The 24017-nt window shown below is 45.4% G+C and overlaps 1 protein-coding gene, 7 non-coding genes and 2 pseudogenes across 9 annotated transcripts; 7 read left to right on the top strand and 3 right to left on the bottom strand.

The window, feature by feature from the left end:
- Positions 1 to 519: 519 nt before the first annotated feature.
- Positions 520 to 1766, bottom strand: LOC127906856 (beta-1,4-glucuronyltransferase 1-like; annotated as a pseudogene).
- A 41-nt stretch (positions 1767 to 1807) lies between these two features.
- LOC118392747 (uncharacterized) lies at positions 1808 to 13399 on the bottom strand (annotated as a pseudogene).
- On the top strand, positions 2325 to 2406 carry trnas-gcu (transfer RNA serine (anticodon GCU)). Its single transcript has one exon. It is a non-coding gene; the product is annotated as a tRNA-Ser (tRNA).
- trnas-gcu (transfer RNA serine (anticodon GCU)) lies at positions 4281 to 4362 on the top strand. The gene has a single exon. It is a non-coding gene; the product is annotated as a tRNA-Ser (tRNA).
- Positions 6223 to 6304, top strand: trnas-gcu (transfer RNA serine (anticodon GCU)). The gene has a single exon. It is a non-coding gene; the product is annotated as a tRNA-Ser (tRNA).
- On the top strand, positions 8184 to 8265 carry trnas-gcu (transfer RNA serine (anticodon GCU)). Its single transcript has one exon. It is a non-coding gene; the product is annotated as a tRNA-Ser (tRNA).
- Positions 10144 to 10225, top strand: trnas-gcu (transfer RNA serine (anticodon GCU)). Its single transcript has one exon. It is a non-coding gene; the product is annotated as a tRNA-Ser (tRNA).
- Positions 12110 to 12191, top strand: trnas-gcu (transfer RNA serine (anticodon GCU)). Its single transcript has one exon. It is a non-coding gene; the product is annotated as a tRNA-Ser (tRNA).
- Positions 13400 to 14041: 642 nt separating the features above from the next.
- On the top strand, positions 14042 to 14123 carry trnas-gcu (transfer RNA serine (anticodon GCU)). The gene has a single exon. It is a non-coding gene; the product is annotated as a tRNA-Ser (tRNA).
- Positions 14124 to 15009: 886 nt separating this feature from the next.
- On the bottom strand, positions 15010 to 23951 carry LOC118392125 (prefoldin subunit 2-like). 2 transcript variants are annotated; one of them, XM_035783776.2, is made up of 4 exons: positions 23786 to 23951; positions 17776 to 17864; positions 16049 to 16172; positions 15010 to 15545 (listed from the first exon to the last, which is right to left on the bottom strand). In XM_035783776.2, exons 1-4 carry the CDS (start codon positions 23864 to 23866, stop codon positions 15357 to 15359), a joined length of 483 nt encoding a protein of 160 aa, XP_035639669.1. In that variant the 5' UTR covers positions 23867 to 23951; the 3' UTR covers positions 15010 to 15356. The 2 variants fall into 2 exon arrangements, with proteins under 2 accessions (XP_035639669.1, XP_052315783.1); XM_052459823.1 differs by lacking the exon at positions 23786 to 23951 and adding an exon at positions 17980 to 18121.
- Positions 23952 to 24017: the final 66 nt, after the last annotated feature.

Raw genomic sequence — 24017 nt, 5'->3', positions numbered from 1 at the left:
GAAAACAAAAACGTGCTTTTGGTCATAATTTATTGTGATGTTAAAGGTAAGCAGTGTGGTTGTGGTTCAGTTTAAAATCAGATTTTAAGCGGATACATTGTATAAATAGACGGCGTTTATGACTTTGTGGCTGTGGTAACTAGTGACAACCTTGTTGTGGTGCAAGTCTCCGCTTTCCTACCACAAACCCTAGTATAGAAGGGCACGTAGCTAGCTAGTTCAACATAAAATGGACAATTTATTGTGTTTGTAGAACAACTGCATGTTCAAATATGCTATTTGGTTTCCTAACATAACCCAGGGGGTATTTACCCCCTTAAGTTTAAGATAAATAGGGGTTTTGGCTTGTGATGTCACTCAGAGGACGAGGTGGCCGAGTGGTTAAGGCGATGCACTGCTAATCCATTGTGCTCTGCACGCATGGGTTCGAATCCCATCCTCGTCGACAAATCTTTGTTTATGTATATTATACCGCTGTGCAAGAATCTCTGCAGTGTCTGTTGATAATGTCATGTAGTCCTACCTGTTTTCAACCATACACACACACACACCTGTCCCGTCCCCTCCGTACTGTGAGGAACTGGCTACTTTTATCCATACAATACATACCTGGCTGATGCGGTTAAAGCCATACTGCCTGAAGCCGTCGTACAGGTGTACGGTGTGCGGCCCAATGTAGAAGGGCTCCCAGGGGTCCACCCAGGATAATGTATAGGTCACGTCCAGGGGCCCCAAGCCTTGGCTATGTCTGTTCACCCACTAGGAGTAGTTGGTGGGGGCCTGGCACTGTGGGTACGGCACCTCATAGAAGGGCTGCACCTCTCCCACCTGGTACAGCTGTGCCAGCTCCGACTTGGTGGCAGGCATCTTGTGTACATGGCAGATCTCAAAGGCATGCAGGACGATGACCTCGTCTGTAGCAGGTTCACGTCTCATGACCAACGCCAGTAACTGCTGGTGGAGGTCAGCACTGGTGCCATGTCGATGACCAGGATGTAGTTGGCTTCCATTACGTCGCTGGCAAAGTTCTAAAGAAGATTGTTTGGATAGGAGGCCTTACCCCCGATGGCATAGTTCTGGTATTTGTCTCGGTGCGTCTCCAGCCTGGCGAACACTGCGGCACAATCCTCCAGACCTGCAAAATGCTCCCGTTCCTGTTCAGGGAAACTCGCCATCTTCCCGGAGTGGCACACCATGTGGAAGTCCACTGAGGGCAGAAGATGCTGAGGGTGTAGACCAGGGCTGTGGCAAATGTGGCATCTTGCCCATGTGCGAAAATGGCCACAGAGAGAGGGTTCTGCCAACGTTCCACCAAAGAGTCCAGGGGATGCAAGTTGTTGATGGATGTGTGCGTTGCTAAGGCCAATTTGTGCAAGCTTGCATCCGTTCCATTCTTCTGATTGGTGGAGAAATCGCTGTTGATCAAGTTATTGTACACACGGTATTTCCCGCTGGCATCAAATATAGCCCCGTGGACAGAGAGTACCTGAGACACTCTTCCCGTGAGTTTTTCTCAGAGTTTCCATTTTTCTTGCCAGAGCTCCGGAAAAGCTCCTAGTATCGGTAGCGCTGCTGCTTCAGTTGCAAGACTGCTACCATTACCAGAGCAACACCTTAAACACGGAACATTCCTTAGAGTAATGTATTCCCGGGCACTGCATGTACACCACATACAGCAAAATCCTTTAGGAACATGCCCCAGGTAGGTATAAAATTGACCACTGCTAGGTGGCTAACTAGTTACACGGAGCTGATTTCGGAATTTATTTATGGGGGGGCTCTCCTCGACTGTCTCGTGCGGTTGACATCACGCAGTGCTGCCGTAGGATTCGATACGATTTTCAGTCGTGAAATCATTGCACGGGTCAATCTCATAGCATTAAAAAACACATTTGGAGAATGGTGGGGTTTCCACTAGATAGCACATCCACAAAGTTGACTATATCGTAAAAATGAATGAAAACAAAAACGTGCTTTTTGGTCATAATTTATTGTGATGTTAAAGGTAAGCAGTGTGGTTGTGGTTCAGTTTAAAATCAGATTTTAAGCGGATACATTGTATAAATAGACGGCGTTTATGACTTTGTGGCTGTGGTAACTAGTGACAACCTTGTGGTGCACGTCTCCGCTTTCCTACCACAAACCCTAGTATAGAAGGGCACGTAGCTAGCTAGTTCGACATAAAATGGACAATTTATTGTGTTTGTAGCGAACAACTGCATGTTCAAATATGCTATTTGGTTTCCTAACATAACCCAGGGGGGGTATTTACACCCCTTAAGTTTAAGATAAATAGGGGTTTTGGCCTGTGATGTGACTCAGAGGACGAGGTGGCCGAGTGGTTAAGGCGATGGACTGCTAATCCATTGTGCTCTGCACGCGTGGGTTCGAATCCCATCCTCGTCGACAAATCTTTGTTTATGTATATTATACCGCTGTGCAAGAATCTCTGCAGTGTCTGTTGATAATGTCATGTAGTCCTACCTGTTTTCAACCATACACACACACACACACCTGTCCGTCCCCTCCGTACTGTGAGGAACTGGCTACTTTTATCCATACAATACATACCTGGCTGATGCGGTTAAAGCCATACTGCCTGAAGCCGTCGTACAGGTGTACGGTGTGCGGCCCAATGTAGAAGGGCTCCCAGGGGTCCACCCAGGATAATGTATAGGTCACGTCCAGGGGCCCCAAGCCTTGGCTATGTCTGTTCACCCACTAGGAGTAGTTGGTGGGGGCCTGGCACTGTGGGTACGGCACCTCATAGAAGGGCTGCACCTCTCCCACCTGGTACAGCTGTGCCAGCTCCGACTTGGTGGCAGGCATCTTGTGTACATGGCAGATCTCAAAGGCATGCAGGACGATGACCTCGTCTGTAGCAGGTTCACGTCTCATGACCAACGCCAGTAACTGCTGGTGGAGGTCAGCACTGGTGCCATGTCGATGACCAGGATGTAGTTGGCTTCCATTACGTCGCTGGCAAAGTTCTAAAGAAGATTGTTTGGATAGGAGGCCTTACCCCGATGGCATAGTTCTGGTATTTGTCTCGGTGTGTCTCCAGCCTGGCGAACACCGCGGCACAATCCTCCAGACCTGCAAAATGCTCCCGTTCCTGCTCAGGGAAACTCGCCATCTTCCCGGAGTGGCACACCATGTGGAAGTCCACTGAGGGCAGAAGATGCTGAGGGTGTAGACCAGGGCTGTGGCAAATGTGGCATCTTGCCCATGTGCGAAAATGGCCACAGAGAGAGGGTTCTGCCAACGTTCCACCAAAGAGTCCAGGGGATGCAAGTTGTTGATGGATGTGTGCGTTGCTAAGGCCAATTTGTGCAAGCTTGCATCCGTTCCATTCTTCTGATTGGTGGAGAAATCGCTGTTGATCAAGTTATTGTACACACGGTATTTCCCGCTGGCATCAAATATAGCCCCGTGGACAGAGAGTACCTGAGACACTCTTCCTGTGAGTTTTTCTCAGAGTTTCCATTTTTCTTGCCAGAGCTCCGGAAAAGCTCCTAGTATCGGTAGCGCTGCTGCTTCAGTTGCAAGACTGCTACCATTACCAGAGCAACACCTTAAACACGGAACATTCCTTAGAGTAATGTATTCCCGGGCACTGCATGTACACCACATACAGCAAAATCCTTTAGGAACATGCCCCAGGTAGGTATAAAATTGACCACTGCTAGGTGGCTAACTAGTTACACGGAGCTGATTTCGAATTTATTTATGGGGGCTCTCCTCGACTGTCTCGTGCGGTTGACATCACGCAGTGCTGCCGTAGGATTCGATACGATTTTCAGTCGTGAAATCATTGCACGGGTCAATCTCATAGCATTAAAAACACATTTGGAGAATGGTGGGGTTTCCACTAGATAGCACATCCACAAAGTTGACTATATCGTAAAAATGAATGAAAACAAAAACGTGCTTTTGGTCATAATTTATTGTGATGTTAAAGGTAAGCAGTGTGGTTGTGGTTCAGTTTAAAATCAGATTTTAAGCGGATACATTGTATAAATAGACGGCGTTTATGACTTTGTGGCTGTGGTAACTAGTGACAACCTTGTGGTGCACGTCTCCGCTTTCCTACCACAAACCCTAGTATAGAAGGGCACGTAGCTAGCTAGTTCGACATAAAATGGACAATTTATTGTGTTTGTAGCGAACAACTGCATGTTCAAATATGCTATTTGGTTTCCTAACATAACCCAGGGGGGGTATTTACACCCCTTAAGTTTAAGATAAATAGGGGTTTTGGCCTGTGATGTGACTCAGAGGACGAGGTGGCCGAGTGGTTAAGGCGATGGACTGCTAATCCATTGTGCTCTGCACGCGTGGGTTCGAATCCCATCCTCGTCGACAAATCTTTGTTTATGTATATTATACCGCTTTGCAAGAATCTCTGCAGTGTCTGTTGATAATGTCATGTAGTCCTACCTGTTTTCAACCAACCATACACACACACACCTGTCGCGTCCCCTCCGTACTGTGAGGAACTGGCTACTTTTATCCATACAATACATACCTGGCTGATGCGGTTAAAGCCATACTGCCTGAAGCCGTCGTACAGGTGTACGGTGTGCGGCCCAATGTAGAAGGGCTCCCAGGGGTCCACCCAGGATAATGTATAGGTCACGTCCAGGGGCCCCAAGCCTTGGCTATGTCTGTTCACCCACTAGGAGTAGTTGGTGGGGGCCTGGCACTGTGGGTACGGCACCTCATAGAAGGGCTGCACCTCTCCCACCTGGTACAGCTGTGCCAGCTCCGACTTGGTGGCAGGCATCTTGTGTACATGGCAGATCTCAAAGGCATGCAGGACGATGACCTCGTCTGTAGCAGGTTCACGTCTCATGACCAACGCCAGTAACTGCTGGTGGAGGTCAGCACTGGTGCCATGTCGATGACCAGGATGTAGTTGGCTTCCATTACGTCGCTGGCAAAGTTCTAAAGAAGATTGTTTGGATAGGAGGCCTTACCCCCGATGGCATAGTTCTGGTATTTGTCTCGGTGCGTCTCCAGCCTGGCGAACACTGCGGCACAATCCTCCAGACCTGCAAAATGCTCCCGTTCCTGTTCAGGGAAACTCGCCATCTTCCCGGAGTGGCACACCATGTGGAAGTCCACTGAGGGCAGAAGATGCTGAGGGTGTAGACCAGGGCTGTGGCAAATGTGGCATCTTGCCCATGTGCGAAAATGGCCACAGACAGAGGGTTCTGCCAACGTTCCACCAAAGAGTCCAGGGGATGCAAGTTGTTGATGGATGTGTGCGTTGCTAAGGCCAATTTGTGCAAGCTTGCATCCGTTCCATTCTTCTGATTGGTGGAGAAATCGCTGTTGATCAAGTTATTGTACACACGGTATTTCCCGCTGGCATCAAATATAGCCCCCGTGGACAGAGAGTACCTGAGACACTCTTCCCGTGAGTTTTTCTCAGAGTTTCCATTTTTCTTGCCAGAGCTCCGGAAAAGCTCCTAGTATCGGTAGCGCTGCTGCTTCAGTTGCAAGACTGCTACCATTACCAGAGCAACACCTTAAACACGGAACATTCCTTAGAGTAATGTATTCCCGGGCACTGCATGTACACCACATACAGCAAAATCCTTTAGGAACATGCCCCAGGCAGGTATAAAATTGACCACTGCTAGGTGGCTAACTAGTTACACGGAGCTGATTTCGAATTTATTTATGGGGGCTCTCCTCGACTGTCTCGTGCGGTTGACATCACGCAGTGCTGCCGTAGGATTCGATACGATTTTCAGTCGTGAAATCATTGCACGGGTCAATCTCATAGCATTAAAAACACATTTGGAGAATGGTGGGGTTTCCACTAGATAGCACATCCACAAAGTTGACTATATCGTAAAAATGAATGAAAACAAAAACGTGCTTTTGGTCATAATTTATTGTGATGTTAAAGGTAAGCAGTGTGGTTGTGGTTCAGTTTAAAATCAGATTTTAAGCGGATACATTGTATAAATAGACGGCGTTTATGACTTTGTGGCTGTGGTAACTAGTGACAACCTTGTTGTGGTGCAAGTCTCCGCTTTCCTACCACAAACCCTAGTATAGAAGGGCACGTAGCTAGCTAGTTCAACATAAAATGGACAATTTATTGTGTTTGTAGCGAACAACTGCATGTTCAAATATGCTATTTAGGGGGTATTTACACCCCTTAAGTTTAAGATAAATAGGGGTTTTGGCTTGTGATGTGACTCAGAGGACGAGGTGGCCGAGTGGTTAAGGCGATGGACTGCTAATCCATTGTGCTCTGCACGCGTGGGTTCGAATCCCATCCTCGTCGACAAATCTTTGTTTATGTATATTATACCGCTTTGCAAGAATCTCTGCAGTGTCTGTTGATAATGTCATGTAGTCCTACCTGTTTTCAACCATACACACACACACACCTGTCGCGTCCCCTCCGTACTGTGAGGAACTGGCTACTTTTATCCATACAATACATACCTGGCTGATGCGGTTAAAGCCATACTGCCTGAAGCCGTCGTACAGGTGTACGGTGTGCGGCCCAATGTAGAAGGGCTCCCAGGGGTCCACCCAGGATAATGTATAGGTCACGTCCAGGGGCCCCAAGCCTTGGCTATGTCTGTTCACCCACTAGGAGTAGTTGGTGGGGGCCTGGCACTGTGGGTACGGCACCTCATAGAAGGGCTGCACCTCTCCCACCTGGTACAGCTGTGCCAGCTCCGACTTGGTGGCAGGCATCTTGTGTACATGGCAGATCTCAAAGGCATGCAGGACGATGACCTCGTCTGTAGCAGGTTCACGTCTCATGACCAACGCCAGTAACTGCTGGTGGAGGTCAGCACTGGTGCCATGTCGATGACCAGGATGTAGTTGGCTTCCATTACGTCGCTGGCAAAGTTCTAAAGAAGATTGTTTGGATAGGAGGCCTTACCCCCGATGGCATAGTTCTGGTATTTGTCTCGGTGCGTCTCCAGCCTGGCGAACACTGCGGCACAATCCTCCAGACCTGCAAAATGCTCCCGTTCCTGTTCAGGGAAACTCGCCATCTTCCCGGAGTGGCACACCATGTGGAAGTCCACTGAGGGCAGAAGATGCTGAGGGTGTAGACCAGGGCTGTGGCAAATGTGGCATCTTGCCCATGTGCGAAAATGGCCACAGAGAGAGGGTTCTGCCAACGTTCCACCAAAGAGTCCAGGGGATGCAAGTTGTTGATGGATGTGTGCGTTGCTAAGGCCAATTTGTGCAAGCTTGCATCCGTTCCATTCTTCTGATTGGTGGAGAAATCGCTGTTGATCAAGTTATTGTACACACGGTATTTCCCGCTGGCATCAAATATAGCCCCCGTGGACAGAGAGTACCTGAGACACTCTTCCCGTGAGTTTTTCTCAGAGTTTCCATTTTTCTTGCCAGAGCTCCGGAAAAGCTCCTAGTATCGGTAGCGCTGCTGCTTCAGTTGCAAGACTGCTACCATTACCAGAGCAACACCTTAAACACGGAACATTCCTTAGAGTAATGTATTCCCGGGCACTGCATGTACACCACATACAGCAAAATCCTTTAGGAACATGCCCCAGGCAGGTATAAAATTGACCACTGCTAGGTGGCTAACTAGTTACACGGAGCTGATTTCGGAATTTATTTATGGGGGGCTCTCCTCGACTGTCTCGTGCAGTTGACATCACGCAGTGCTGCCGTAGGATTCGATACGATTTTCAGTCGTGAAATCATTGCACGGGTCAATCTCATAGCATTAAAAAACACATTTGGAGAATGGTGGGGTTTCCACTAGATAGCACATCCACAAAGTTGACTATATCGTAAAAATGAATGAAAACAAAAACGTGCTTTTTGGTCATAATTTATTGTGATGTTAAAGGTAAGCAGTGTGGTTGTGGTTCAGTTTAAAATCAGATTTTAAGCGGATACATTGTATAAATAGACGGCGTTTATGACTTTGTGGCTGTGGTAACTAGTGACAACCTTGTGGTGCACGTCTCCGCTTTCCTACCACAAACCCTAGTATAGAAGGGCACGTAGCTAGCTAGTTCGACATAAAATGGACAATTTATTGTGTTTGTAGCGAACAACTGCATGTTCAAATATGCTATTTGGTTTCCTAACATAACCCAGGGGGGGTATTTACACCCCTTAAGTTTAAGATAAATAGGGGTTTTGGCCTGTGATGTGACTCAGAGGACGAGGTGGCCGAGTGGTTAAGGCGATGGACTGCTAATCCATTGTGCTCTGCACGCGTGGGTTCGAATCCCATCCTCGTCGACAAATCTTTGTTTATGTATATTATACCGCTGTGCAAGAATCTCTGCAGTGTCTGTTGATAATGTCATGTAGTCCTACCTGTTTTCAACCATACACACACACACACCTGTCCCGTCCCCTCCGTACTGTGAGGAACTGGCTACTTTTATCCATACAATACATACCTGGCTGATGCGGTTAAAGCCATACTGCCTGAAGCCGTCGTACAGGTGTACGGTGTGCGGCCCAATGTAGAAGGGCTCCCAGGGGTCCACCCAGGATAATGTATAGGTCACGTCCAGGGGCCCCAAGCCTTGGCTATGTCTGTTCACCCACTAGGAGTAGTTGGTGGGGGCCTGGCACTGTGGGTACGGCACCTCATAGAAGGGCTGCACCTCTCCCACCTGGTACAGCTGTGCCAGCTCCGACTTGGTGGCAGGCATCTTGTGTACATGGCAGATCTCAAAGGCTTGCAGGACGATGACCTCGTCTGTAGCAGGTTCACGTCTCATGACCAACGCCAGTAACTGCTGGTGGAGGTCAGCACTGGTGCCATGTCGATGACCAGGATGTAGTTGGCTTCCATTACGTCGCTGGCAGAGTTCTAAAGAAGATTGTTTGGATAGGAGGCCTTACCCCCGATGGCATAGTTCTGGTATTTGTCTCGGTGTGTCTCCAGCCTGGCGAACACCGCGGCACAATCCTCCAGACCTGCAAAATGCTCCCGTTCCTGTTCAGGGAAACTCACCATCTTCCCGGAGTGGCACACCATGTGGAAGTCCACTGAGGGCAGAAGATGCTGAGGGTGTAGACCAGGGCTGTGGTAAATGTGGCATCTTGCCCATGTGCGAAAATGGCCACAGAGAGAGGGTTCTGCCAACGTTCCACCAAAGAGTCCAGGGGATGCAAGTTGTTGATGGATGTGTGCGTTGCTAAGGCCAATTTGTGCAAGCTTGCATCCGTTCCATTCTTCTGATTGGTGGAGAAATCGCTGTTGATCAAGTTATTGTACACACGGTATTTCCCGCTGGCATCAAATATAGCCCCCGCGGACAGAGAGTACCTGAGACACTCTTCCTGTGAGTTTTTCTCAGAGTTTCCATTTTTCTTGCCAGAGCTCCGGAAAAGCTCCTAGTATCGGTAGCGCTGCTGCTTCAGTTGCAAGACTGCTACCATTACCAGAGCAACACCTTAAACACGGAACATTCCTTAGAGTAATGTATTCCCGGGCACTGCATGTACACCACATACAGCAAAATCCTTTAGGAACATGCCCCAGGTAGGTATAAAATTGACCACTGCTAGGTGGCTAACTAGTTACACGGAGCTGATTTCGAATTTATTTATGGGGGCTCTCCTCGACTGTCTCGTGCGGTTGACATCACGCAGTGCTGCCGTAGGATTCGATACGATTTTCAGTCGTGAAATCATTGCACGGGTCAATCTCATAGCATTAAAAAACACATTTGGAGAATGGTGGGGTTTCCACTAGATAGCACATCCACAAAGTTGACTATATCGTAAAAATGAATGAAAACAAAAACGTGCTTTTTGGTCATAATTTATTGTGATGTTAAAGGTAAGCAGTGTGGTTGTGGTTCAGTTTAAAATCAGATTTTAAGAGGATACATTGTATAAATAGACGGCGTTTATGACTTTGTGGCTGTGGTAACTAGTGACAACCTTGTTGTGGTGCACGTCTCCGCTTTCCTACCACAAACCCTAGTATAGAAGGGCACGTAGCTAGCTAGTTCGACATAAAATGGACAATTTATTGTGTTTGTAGCGAACAACTGCATGTTCAAATATGCTATTTGGTTTCCCAACATAACCCAGGGGGTATTTACACCCCTTAAGTTTAAGATAAATAGGGGTTTTGGCTTGTGATGTGACTCAGAGGACGAGGTGGCCGAGTGGTTAAGGCGATGGACTGCTAATCCATTGTGCTCTGCACGCGTGGGTTCGAATCCCATCCTCGTCGACAATTCTTTGTTTATGTATATTATACCGCTGTGCAAGAATCTCTGCAGTGTCTGTTGATAATGTCATGTAGTCCTACCTGTTTTCAACCATACACACACACACACACCTGTCGCGTCCCCTCCGTACTGTGAGGAACTGGCTACTTTTATCCATACAATACATACCTGGCTGATGCGGTTAAAGCCATACTGCCTGAAGCCGTCGTACAGGTGTACGGTGTGCGGCCCAATGTAGAAGGGCTCCCAGGGGTCCACCCAGGATAATGTATAGGTCACGTCCAGGGGCCCCAAGCCTTGGCTATGTCTGTTCACCCACTAGGAGTAGTTGGTGGGGGCCTGGCACTGTGGGTACGGCACCTCATAGAAGGGCTGCACCTCTCCCACCTGGTACAGCTGTGCCAGCTCCGACTTGGTGGCAGGCATCTTGTGTACATGGCAGATCTCAAAGGCATGCAGGACGATGACCTCGTCTGTAGCAGGTTCACGTCTCATGACCAACGCCAGTAACTGCTGGTGGAGGTCAGCACTGGTGCCATGTCGATGACCAGGATGTAGTTGGCTTCCATTACGTCGCTGGCAAAGTTCTAAAGAAGATTGTTTGGATAGGAGGCCTTACCCCGATGGCATAGTTCTGGTATTTGTCTCGGTGCGTCTCCAGCCTGGCGAACACTGCGGCACAATCCTCCAGACCTGCAAAATGCTCCCGTTCCTGTTCAGGGAAACTCGCCATCTTCCCGGAGTGGCACACCATGTGGAAGTCCACTGAGGGCAGAAGATGCTGAGGGTGTAGACCAGGGCTGTGGCAAATGTGGCATCTTGCCCATGTGCGAAAATGGCCACAGAGAGAGGGTTCTGCCAACGTTCCACCAAAGAGTCCAGGGGATGCAAGTTGTTGATGGATGTGTGCGTTGCTAAGGCCAATTTGTGCAAGCTTGCATCCGTTCCATTCTTCTAATTGGTGGAGAAATCGCTGTTGATCAAGTTATTGTACACACGGTATTTCCCGCTGGCATCAAATATAGCCCCCGTGGACAGAGAGTACCTGAGACACTCTTCCCGTGAGTTTTTCTCAGAGTTTCCATTTTTCTTGCCAGAGCTCCGGAAAAGCTCCTAGTATCGGTAGCGCTGCTGCTTCAGTTGCAAGACTGCTACCATTACCAGAGCAACACCTTAAACACGGAACATTCCTTAGAGTAATGTATTCCCGGGCACTGCATGTACACCACATACAGCAAAATCCTTTAGGAACATGCCCCAGGTAGGTATAAAATTGACCACTGCTAGGTGGCTAACTAGTTACACGGAGCTGATTTCGGAATTTATTTATGGGGGGGCTCTCCTCGACTGTCTCGTGCGGTTGACATCACGTAGTGCTGCCGTAGGATTCGATACGATTTTCAGTCGTGAAATCATTGCACGGGTCAATCTCATAGCATTAAAAAACACATTTGGAGAATGGTGGGGTTTCCACTAGATAGCACATCCACAAAGTTGACTATATCGTAAAAATGAATGAAAACAAAAACGTGCTTTTTGGTCATAATTTATTGTGATGTTAAAGGTAAGCAGTGTGGTTGTGGTTCAGTTTAAAATCAGATTTTAAGCGGATACATTGTATAAATAGACGGCGTTTATGACTTTGTGGCTGTGGTAACTAGTGACAACCTTGTTGTGGTGCAAGTCTCCGCTTTCCTACCACAAACCCTAGTATAGAAGGGCACGTAGCTAGCTAGTTCAACATAAAATGGACAATTTATTGTGTTTGTAGCGAACAACTGCATGTTCAAATATGCTATTTGGTTTCCTAACATAACCCAGGGGGGGTATTTACACCCCTTAAGTTTAAGATAAATAGGGGTTTTGGCTTGTGATGTGACTCAGAGGACGAGGTGGCCGAGTGGTTAAGGCGATGGACTGCTAATCCATTGTGCTCTGCACGCGTGGGTTCGAATCCCATCCTCGTCGACAAATCTTTGTTCATGTATATTATACCGCTTTGCAAGAGTCTCTGCAGTGTCTGTTGATAATGTCATGTAGTCCTACCTGTTTTCAACCATACACACACCTGTCGCGTCCCCTCCGTACTGTGAGGAACTGGCTACTTTTATCCATACAATACATACCTGGCTGATGCGGTTAAAGCCATACTGCCTGAAGCCGTCGTACAGGTGTACGGTGTGCGGCCCAATGTAGAAGGGCTCCCAGGGGTCCACCCAGGATAATGTATAGGTCACGTCCAGGGGCCCCAAGCCTTGGCTATGTCTGTTCACCCACTAGGAGTAGTTGGTGGGGGCCTGGCACTGTGGGTACGGCACCTCATAGAAGGGCTGCACCTCTCCCACCTGGTACAGCTGTGCCAGCTCCGACTTGGTGGCAGGCATCTTGTGTACATGGCAGATCTCAAAGGCATGCAGGACGATGACCTCGTCTGTAGCAGGTTCACGTCTCATGACCAACGCCAGTAACTGCTGGTGGAGGTCAGCACTGGTGCCATGTCGATGACCAGGATGTAGTTGGCTTCCATTACGTCGCTGGCAAAGTTCTAAAGAAGATTGTTTGGATAGGAGGCCTTACCCCGATGGCATAGTTCTGGTATTTGTCTCGGTGCGTCTCCAGCCTGGCGAACACTGCGGCACAATCCTCCAGACCTGCAAAATGCTCCCGTTCCTGTTCAGGGAAACTCGCCATCTTCCCGGAGTGGCACACCATGTGGAAGTCCACTGAGGGCAGAAGATGCTGAGGGTGTAGACCAGGGCTGTGGCAATGTGGCATCTTGCCCATGTGCGAAAATGGCCACAGAGAGAGGGTTCTGCCAACGTTCCACCAAAGAGTCCAGGGTATGCAAGTTGTTGATGGATGTGTGCGTTGCTAAGGCCAATTTGTGCAAGCTTGCATCCGTTCCATTCTTCTAATTGGTGGAGAAATCGCTGTTGATCAAGTTATTGTACACACGGTATTTCCCGCTGGCATCAAATATAGCCCCGTGGACAGAGAGTACCTGAGACACTCTTCCCGTGAGTTTTTCTCAGAGTTTCCATTTTTCTTGCCAGAGCTCCGGAAAAGCTCCTAGTATCGGTAGCGCTGCTGCTTCAGTTGCAAGACTGCTACCATTACCAGAGCAACACCTTAAACACGGAACATTCCTTAGAGTAATGTATTCCCGGGCACTGCATGTACACCACATACAGCAAAATCCTTTAGGAACATGCCCCAGGCAGGTATAAAATTGACCACTGCTAGGTGGCTAACTAGTTACACGGAGCTGATTTCGGAATTTATTTATGGGGGGCTCTCCTCGACTGTCTCGTGCAGTTGACATCACGCAGTGCTGCCGTAGGATTCGATACGATTTTCAGTCGTGAAATCATTGCACGGGTCAATCTCATAGCATTAAAAAACACATTTGGAGAATGGTGGGGTTTCCACTAGATAGCACATCCACAAAGTTGACTATATCGTAAAAATGAATGAAAACAAAAACGTGCTTTTTGGTCATAATTTATTGTGATGTTAAAGGTAAGCAGTGTGGTTGTGGTTCAGTTTAAAATCAGATTTTAAGCGGATACATTGTATAAATAGACGGAGTTTATGACTTTGTGGCTGTGGTAACTAGTTACAACCTTGTGGTGCACGTCTCCGCTTTCCTACCACAAACCCTAGTATAGAAGGGCACGTAGCTAGCTAGTTCGACATAAAATGGACAATTTATTGTGTTTGTAGCGAACAACTGCATGTTCAAATATGCTATTTGTTGGGTATTTACCCCCCTTAAGTTTAAGATAAATAGGGGTTTTGGCATGTAATGTGACTCAGAGGACGAGGTGGCCGAGTGGTTAAGGCGATGGACTGCTAATCCATTGTGCTCTGCACGCGTGGGTTCGAATCCCATCCTCGTCGACAAATCTTTTCCTATCTCAGGAATAGAAGTGGTGTCCGGTAGCCAGTAAGAGTGGACAGTCAAATATCCTCCTCCGTGTGTGTAGAAAATGATATTGGTCAAAACTGAAACCCCGCCTAATAACCACATCAAATTGACACCTTCTTGCTCTAATACAAAGTCACAAGGAAGAAACAAAAACGTTCAAACCATATTTATTGTCCAGTCTTGCCCCACACGATACATTATCGTGTGCTGTTTTTTGGGGTACTCTATAGCTTACTGCTCCAGAGGATGGCATGCCATAGCACTGTCGTATATGACAGCTGGTAGGAAGGTCCTTTGTTGAGACCAGTGCATCGGAAGACGTCATCCAGGTAGATTTCATGTTGTCTTCACCCATGAAATGGTCCCCACAGTATAAGACTGCTGACAGGCCAGCTCATAAATTCCTAAAACAGTGACTAGCAAACCATATGGACTGAATAATATATTACTTATGTATTATTTAAATTATTATTTGTATTCCTAACATGAAAAAATATATATATTCACAAAACTACACAGTGAAAGTTAATATAGGCTAGGACACTGGAAGTCTGTCCCAAATGGCACCGTATCCTCTCAAAATTAGTGCACTACGTAGGAAATAGGGTGTATTTGTATTTAAATATGTATGCATTTATGTTATCTAAAACTGATGCTCAGAGCAAGGTTTCTTTCCAAAACAGATTAAAATGATGCAGTGAACAGTGCTTTCCCAATCAGATTGGCATTCCTTTTGCATGTGTCGTTCTATGGCATGCCAGAGACAAACCTCTCGAAGACAAAACACCAACAAAATCATAATGTACATTGAAATATGACAGTATTAATAAACATCAAATAAATGTGACAGACAATATATGGTCATCAAGAAGGCATGTTGTTTAATACAACGATCATCCCGTAAGATTTTGATGAAACACTGCCTCGAGTAAAAGGCGAAAGGCTTGTTCATGTCTGAAGAGAAAATAAACCAGAGTAAGTAAATTGTTGGCTTAAGTTTTGTTTAACTATAGGTGAAAAGGATTCAATAACACGCTTCATTTATCTCAATTGAATGGTCTTGAGAATCTGGCCCTTGTAACATTGGTTTCATGCAAGACATTCGTAAAACTCGGGCCCTTGAAATGCCTTTCAGAGTCTGTGCCGACTCGATGCTTGATGGCATTCTGCACAATTTCCTATTTTACTAAAGCCGTTTCACAAAGCTACGAAACTAGAACGCCGGCACCGCCTTTAGACGCGCTCCCTTCGCCCCCATTGGAGGACGCTGCAGATTTGCCCTGGCCTTCCTCCCCTTCTCCCACCAATCGGATGTTGTATTTTTCCCGGTACTCTGTGAGCTCCCGGCCTTTGGACTGCATCTGTGTGTTGAGGGATTCTACAATCTTTGAGATCTGTAAGGAAATGAGGGAAAAGCAGATCGTTAATCATAATGTCTGACCAGTAGTGATTTAGTTGTATAGGATAGTACTGCAACAACCTACAGCCTTGGTACCATAGCCTCGCACCATAACGAACATCAGTATTTTGCAGTAGATTACCTACTGTGTGTCGACGAACGGTAACGATTCAACATGTAGAAGAATCATTAAGAAATGAAAAGAAAATTACTCCCGATATTCTGGTCAGAGGCGATAGGACGTTCACTTGCTGTATAAGTACACTCGGCCGTTAGTTGCTCAAGTCTGTTTCCTCTATTAAAAAAACTTCCAAGCGAGTTTACCTCACCAGTCGGACTACAGCCAATGGCCACCACATCACATACATATTGACATATTCATGGCATCTTACCATCAATCACAATTATTTTGGAATTCCCATTTTACACCAGCACTTTTCAGTGTTTTACAGTAACCTGAATTATACCCAAAAGAGCAAGCCTGAATAAAAATGTTACCTGTTCTTTATTGCTTTCCAGAGCTGGTAAGACTTCCTTAACTGTCCTCTCCACGAGCACCCCACCCACCAGCCGGAAGCACTTCCTTGTTGGGTCTACGTCTTTTAGGGTCTCAATGACTAGGCTGAGAAAAGAGGGAATTTGTAAAAGGAAAGTAACAAGGGTGAATCTTATCCTCTTTCTCAATACACATGGGAAGAGAAGATAAGGTTCCTCCCCTCATACCTTCTCCTTCAATGTATGTTGCGAGGGAGATGAGAAGAGAGGACTCCAGGGAAGACTTGAGATTCACCCCAAGTCTCAGAATCTCATCTCTAACACCTTAGACTGAACAATGATTATTCCTCTTTTTGGTTAAGTCCACTAAGGTGAACAGTGAGTGAATTGGTAGTGGTAATAGTAAAATGTCTGAAGTAAGCATAGCCGCGGGAAGTAGGGATATGCTGCAGCAACCCCGGAAAAATCTGAATAAAGTACATTTTATTTTTGAAATAAGATTTTTGCACAGAAGTAGCGCACTGGGCCTTTACTAAACTCAGCAAAAAAAGAAACGTCCCATTTTGAGGACCCTGTCTTTCAAAGATAATTCATAAAAATCCAAATAACTTCACAGATCTTCATTGTAAATGGTTTAAACACTGTTTCCCATGCTTGAACCATAAACAATTAATGAACATACACCTGTGGAACGGTTGTTAAGACACTAACAGCTTACAGACGGTAGGCAATTAAGGTCACAGTTATGAAAACTCAGGACACTAATGAAACCTTTCTACTGACTCTGGGGAGGGAAAAAAAGATGCCCACGGTCCCTGCTCATCTGTGTGAATGTTTCTTAGGCATGCTGCAAGGAGGTATGAGGACTACAGATGTGGCCAGGGCAATCAATTGTAATGTCCATACTGTGAGACGCCTAAGACAGCGCTACAGGGAGACAGGACGGACAGCTGATCCTTCTCACAGTGGCAGACCACGTGTAACAACACCTGCACAGGATCGGTACATCACACCTGCGGGACAAGTACAGGATGGCAACAACTGCCCGAGTTACACCAGGAACGCACAATCCCTCCATCAGTGCTCAAACTGTCCGCAATAGGCTGAGAGACTGGACTGGGGGCTTGTAGGCCTGTTGTAAGGCAGGTCCTCACCAGACATCACCGGCAACAACGTCACCTATTGGCACAAACACACCGTCACTGGACCAGACAGGACTGGCAAAAAGTGCTCTTCACTGACGAGTTGCAGTTTTGTCTCACCAGGGGTGATGGTCAGATTCGCGTTTATCATTGAAGGAATGAGCGTTACACCGAGGCCTGTACTCTGGAGCGGGATCGATTTGGAGGTGGAGGGTCCATCATGGTCTGTGGCGGTGTGTCCCAGCATCATCGGACTGAGCTTGTTGTCATTACAGGCAAGACATCCCCCTCCCTCATGTGGTACCCTTCCTGTAGGCTCATCCTGACATGACCTTCCAGCATGACAATGCCACCAGCCATAGTGCTATTTCTGTGAGAGATTTCCTGCAAGACAGGAATGTCAATGTTCTGCCATGGCCAGCGAAGAGCCCGGATCTCAATCCCATTGAGCATGTCTGGGACCTGTTGGATCAGAGGGTGAGGGCTAGGGCCATTCCCCCCAAACTACTTCCCGTGCCTATGGAAGTAAGAGAAAGAACTAAAACTGAGTATCTACTGAAGCAGGTCACACTAACTAGAGCTAGTTACCTATGCTCATTGATCTCCATCTCCAACTCTGCAGCCTTGGAGGCCATGCTGCGCTGCTCCGTGCGCATCCTCTGGAATGCAGCCACGACCTGTCAGACACATCGAATACATAAAATCAAACATTCACTCATAATAAGAAGAATAATAAAATGCCATTAAGCAGACAATTTAGTCAAATGACTTAAATTTTATTTGGTGACCTACGGTTAAGAGCATTGGGGCTAGTAACCGAAAGGTCGCTGGTTTGAATCTGAGCCGACTAGGTGAAAAATCTGTCCATCTGCCCTTCAGCAAGGCACTTAACATTAATTGCTCTGGATAACAGCGTCTGCTAAATGACAAAATAAACAAATGGAAGGCAACAAGTTTAGTCAGTGTAAAAACCCTCTTACAGTAGTGCACGCATACATTTTTGTAGGGGGGTCCTAGTTGGAATCGAACCCACAACCCTAGCCTTGCAAGCACCATGCTCTACCAGCCACAATACACACAGATTTCTCAACTTACATTAGATTGAACAAATTTGCAAAGAGCCTCGTTATATAGGCCTACCGGGACTATGAAATTTCATTAGACCATGTGTTGATTCGTTATGAGTAAATGCAATAGCTAGTAGTTTTTGTAATTTAAAAAAAAAAACTGACTGCATTAGTTACTAATGCTGTTTTGTGTCTGACACTGCAGGACTCCAGACTGCAACCACTTAGTCGCATTAAGTGACCGTTGTACTTAGCTGTGCGAATAAAACATTTAACTGGTCACGTCGGTGCGAGCTGCACATTCTACATGGTCGCCTCACTCAAACCGACCCATTTTTTAGGAGGCTAAAACCATGACTTGGGTCAAACTGTAAAAGTACATTATACTCATGACTCCTGTAATGAAAGTGTCTGCCTGCCCAGGTGCCTGTATCACTGGGGCCCTGCTGCGGTGTAGAGTGAGCCACTTAAAGTGTTCTGATTGTATGACATTTTAAAATGTGCGGGGGAAAACAAAGCTATCCTGTTGTCACAGTTAAAAGAGAGTAGGTTCTCAGCTTTCTGTAGGTCTTATTTCTCAACTCTAAATTTGTTGGTCAATAGTAACTATTTTACCATTTGAATTTCATATGCCTTTGATATACAGAGCGCACGAAAAGCGCATTCGCCATTGCGATTGCATAGGCCTCATTTTAGTTGTAGGCTGCAACTGCAACGTTGTTTTGGACTAGAGGTCGACCGATTAATGGAATGGCCGATTAATTAGGGCCGATTTCAAGTTTTCATAACAATCGGAAATCTGTATTTTTGGGGCGCCGATTTCCGATTCTTTTTTAAATAAAAAAACGTTATACCTTTTATTTAACTAGACAAGTCAGTTAAGAACACATTCTTATTTTCAATGACTGCCTAGGAACTGTGGGTTAACTGCCTTGTTCAGGGGCAGAACGACAGATTTTCACCTTGTCAGCTCAGGGGTTCCAATCTGGCAACCGCACAGTTAACTAGTCCAACGCTCTAACCATTGCACCCCACGAGTAATCTGCCTGTTACCCAAATGCAGTAGAAGCCAAGGTCAATTGCTAGCTAGCATTAAACTTATCTTATAAAAAACAATCAATCATAATCACTAGTTATAACTACTAATCCAGTTTAGCAGGCAATATTAACCAGGTGAAATTGTCATTTTTCTTGCGTTCATTGCACGCAGAGTCAGGGTATATGCAAGTTTGGGCTGCCTGGCTCATTGCGAAGTAATTTGCCAGAATTTTACATAATTATAACATAGATTGAAGGTTGTGCAATGTAACAAGAATATTTAGATTTAGGGATGCCACCCGTTAGATAAAATACTGAACAGTTCCGTATTTCACTGAAATAATAAACGTTTTGTTTTCGAAATGATAGTTTCCGGATTCGATCATATTAATGACCAAAGGCTCGTATTTCTGTGTGTTATGTTATAATTAAGTCTGATTTGATAGAGCAGTCTGACTGAGCAGCAGCAGGCCCGTAATCATTCATTCAAAAAGCAATCTCGTGCGTTTTGGCAGCAGCTCTTTGTTGTGCATCAAGCATTGCGCTGTTTATGACTTCAAGCCTATCAGCCTAATGGCTGGTGTAACCAATGTGAAATGGCTAGCTAGTTAGCTGGGTGTGCGCTAATACTGTTTCAAACTTCACTTGCTTTCAGATTTGGAGTAGTTATTCCCCTTGCGCTGCAAGGGCTGTGGCTTTTGTGGAGCGATGGGTAACGATGCTTCGAGTGTGGCTGTTGTCGATGTGTTCCTGGTTCAAGCCCAGGTAGGGGCGAGGAGGGGGACGGAAGCTACACTGTTACACTGGCAATACTATAGTGCCTATAAGAATATCCAATAGTCAAAGGTATATGAAATACAAATGGTATAGAGAGAAATAGTCCTATAAATACTAAATTAACTACAACCTAAAACCTCTTGCCTTGGTATATTGAAGTCTCATGGTAAAAGGAACCACCAACTTTCATATGCTCTCATGTTCTGAGCAAGGAGCTTAAACGTTAGCTTTTTTTACATGGCACATATTACTTCCTTCTCCAACACTTTGTTTTTGCATTATTTAAACCAAATTGAAAATTTTTCATTATTTATTTGAAGCTAAATTGATTTTATTGATGTTTTATATTAAATTAAAATAAGTGTTAATTCAGTATTGTTGTAATTGTCATTATTACAAAAAAAAAATATATATATATATATATATATATTATTTTTTTTTCTTTCTCAATTATAAATCAGCCGATTAATCGGTATCGGCTTTTTTGGTCCTCCAATAATCGGCATCGGCGTTGAAAAATCATAATCCGTCGACCTCTATTTTGGACATCACAATTTACAGTTAGATTAATACATGGCTACTAGCAGTGTGATTTATATTGAGAGTTAGTGCTCTACACTGCCTTAAGAAAGTATTCATTCCCCTTGACTTAACTCACATTGTTGTTAGCCTGAATTCAAAATGGATTACATTTTTTTTGATCACCCATCTACACACAATACCCCATAATGACAAAGTGAAAACGTGTTTTTATAAATGTTATAAAAAAATAAAGGGAACACTTAAACAACACAATGTAACTCCAAGTCAATCACACTTCTGTGAAATCAAACTGTCCACTTAAGAAGCAAGACTGATTGACAATAAATTTCACATGCTGTTGTGCAAATGGAATAGACAACAGGTGGAAATTATAGGCAATTAGCAAGACACCCCCAATAAAGGAGTGGTTCTGCAGGTGGGGACCACAGACCACTTCTCAGTTCCTATGCTTCCTGGCTGATGTTTTGGTCACTTTTGAATGCTGGTGGTGCTTTCACTCTATTGGTAGCATGAGACTGAGTCTACAACCCACACAAGTGGCTCAGGTAGTGCAGGTCATCTCAGTCATCTCGGTAAGCAACTCCAGTGTAGATTTGGCCTTATGTTTTAGGTTATTGTCCTGCAGAAAGGTGAATTTGTCTCCCAATGTCTGGAAAGCAGGTTTTCCTCTAATTGTACATGTGCTTTCCTTAGCTAAAACCTCCCTGGTATTTGTGGTTGAATCTGTGTTTGAAATTCACTGACCTTACAGATAATTGTATGTGTGGGGTACAGAGATTAGGTAGTCACACTTATTGCACAGGAAGTCCATGCAATTTAAGCACATTTTTACTCCTGAATTATTTAGGCTTGCAAAAACAAAAAGGGATTGAACATTTAGACTCAAGACATTTCAGATTCATTTTTTGTTCATTCATAAAAATGTAGAGAAACTTCATTCTAAAGGAGGCCTCCCGAGGTCAATTTAATTTGTTTATTTATAATAGATTTGCATACATTTCTACAAACCTGTTTTTGCTTTGTCATTATGGGGTATTGTGTGTAGATTTTTAAAATCCATTTTAGAATAAAGCTGTAACGTAAAAAAAGGTAATGGACTTCATTATGCTACTTGCTATGGGCATCACAACTGACATTTGGACCAGAAATGTCAGCCCCATGAGTATGCCGAGTCTGACAGCACAGTGGGTCGAAGAGGATTTCGTACTGAGTAAAGCCGGATTGCATGCTCAAGAATGTGCTGGTTCTCATACCGCTGCTGCCAACTCAATGACAATTGGGAACATGTTTGAAACCTGGAAACAGAACACACTCCTAGCTCCATTCGAAGAACTGACTGGAGAAATGAGCTCAACTGCGTCTGCAGAAGACGTGATACCCTCGGTCATGGCTTTGGAATGCCTGCCACGAACAGACAGAGCTGAAACTTCACTGTTTGACATGTACGATGAAATCCTGATTGAGAATGAAACGACTGAGCAAACGAAACAGCACAGCAAGAAAGTGAAAGTAAAAGGTTTTGATGATGTTTTACTGGTAATTGGGACATATGTAAATGCCAACAAAATAACTTATTGGTCGGTGTTGTGTGTGTAACCTTTATTTAATTGGGAAGTCAGTTAATAAATTATTATTTACAATGACGGCCTACCCCGGGAACGCTGGGTTAATTGTGCTCTGCCCAATGGGACTCCCAATCATGGCCGGATTTGATGCAGCCTGGATTCGAACCAGGGACTGTAGTAATGCCTCTTGCACTGAGATGCAGTGCCTTACACCGCTGCGTCCGTGTGTGTGTTTGTGTTAGCTATTTAACTGTACTAGAATGCTTAAGGCAGCTAAAATGTAAAAATATCGCTATTGCTTTTTTTTGCAAGGAAAATAATTGGATATTGGATCGGCCAAATCTATAGTATTGGTGCACCCGTATACACTATTTACACACAAGTATGTGGACACCCTTTCAAATTAGTGTATTCGGTTATTTCAGTCACACCCGTTGCTGACAGGTGTATAAAATTGAGCACACAGCCATGAAATCTCCATAGACAAACAATGGCAGTAGAATAGCCTTGCTGAGGAGCTCAGTGACTTTGAACGTAGCACCGTCATAGGAAGCCACCTTTCCAACAAGTCAGTGAGTCATATCTGCCCTGCTAGAGCTGCCCCGGTCAACTGTAAGTGCTGTTACTGTGAAGTGGAAACTAGGAGCAACAGAGGTCCATACAGAAAGCAAGGTCCATACATAAATAGTTTGTTGAGATCAGCGTGGAAGAACTTGACTAGCCTACACGGAGACCTGACCTCAACCTTTCGTGATGAATTGGAACGTCGACTGCGAGCCAGGCCTGATCAGTGCCAGAGCTCTAATGATTTTTTAAAAATAATTCCAGTCTGTCAAAATTAGCAAAATATAGTCCTCTATCCATCGTTGTTGGAATTTTCCATTCTCCCCGACTGTCTAGTGATGATTAGTGAAGTGGACAGTCAAACTCTGAATTTAGGTCCATTATAATTTCAGGCCTTGCAGGCTGGAACCCTCCCACGGGCTGTATGTTTGATACCCCTGCGGTAAAGTTTACCCTATTGTATTTGGTACGTGACAAATATAAATGTGTTTGATGTAGTGGGCGCAACATTTAGTAATCGCAATCCTCAGACAATATTGAAATCATTGGCTGGTGCCACCAACTAAAGAAATGTGGCACCTGGGGAAAATGTTAGTCTGGAGCCATACACTGGTAGACAAGGTAGAGGGACGCACTAACAGTGACAGGCAGAAATAGCATCTTAACTGCTCGAAGAGCACAACCATTCCCCTTTTCAGACGTCCCCCCTGAAGTTCGTATGGCTAAGCTAAATCCAGAGAAACCTAGTCAGACTGACAGATTGCAGTTAGCTAACATTATTCACCCAATGTCAAGAGATATTGTTGTGAATCAATACGACCTATAACGTCACCATATTTTCTTCTAAATTATAAAACCTCAGTTGAGGAACACGCGAGTAGGAAGCAGACCATGGTGAGGGAGCTAATTAACGTTCGCTAACGTTACTGTTAGCGTTAACTAGTTGGATGCGTGACTGACAAATCCGGGTTTGTATCTCAGTCCTCAACGATTAAAAAGCATTTGCTAACAAATCATGAATATTCTGATACGGAGTGAAGATACCTGCTCGGCCGACGGCCCTGACTGTTTCCCCCCGGTACTGTTGCTGGGTTTGCTAACCGTGCTGCTACTGTTGGCTGCCATCTTGGAAAGGTGCCGCTGCTAGTGGGCTGAGGGCCCAAACTCGTCACTAGTTACCACAGCCACAAATGGATAAACCCCGCCTATTTCTAAAATGTCTCTTCTTAAATCAGATTTTAAATCTAACCCTAACCTTCACCACACTGTTAACCGT

The sequence above is a fragment of the Oncorhynchus keta genome, chromosome 13 (assembly GCF_023373465.1).
Source record: "Oncorhynchus keta strain PuntledgeMale-10-30-2019 chromosome 13, Oket_V2, whole genome shotgun sequence".
Classification (NCBI taxonomy): Eukaryota; Metazoa; Chordata; class Actinopteri; order Salmoniformes; family Salmonidae; genus Oncorhynchus; species Oncorhynchus keta.
The sequence above is the reverse complement of the archived record's forward strand: the minus strand, read 5'-3'. Positions and strand labels throughout refer to the sequence as shown.

Coding starts and splice junctions, on each gene's coding strand:
- LOC118392125 (XM_052459823.1), bottom strand. CDS start 18,081: ATGTTAAGTGCCTTGCTGAAGGGCAGATGGACAGATTTTTCACCTAGT. Junction 17,865..17,979: donor TAGCCCCAATGCTCTTAACC/GTAGGTCACCAA, acceptor TGTGTCTGACAG/GTCGTGGCTGCATTCCAGAG. Junction 15,546..16,048: donor TGGAAAGCAATAAAGAACAG/GTAACATTTTTA, acceptor ATTTCCTTACAG/ATCTCAAAGATTGTAGAATC.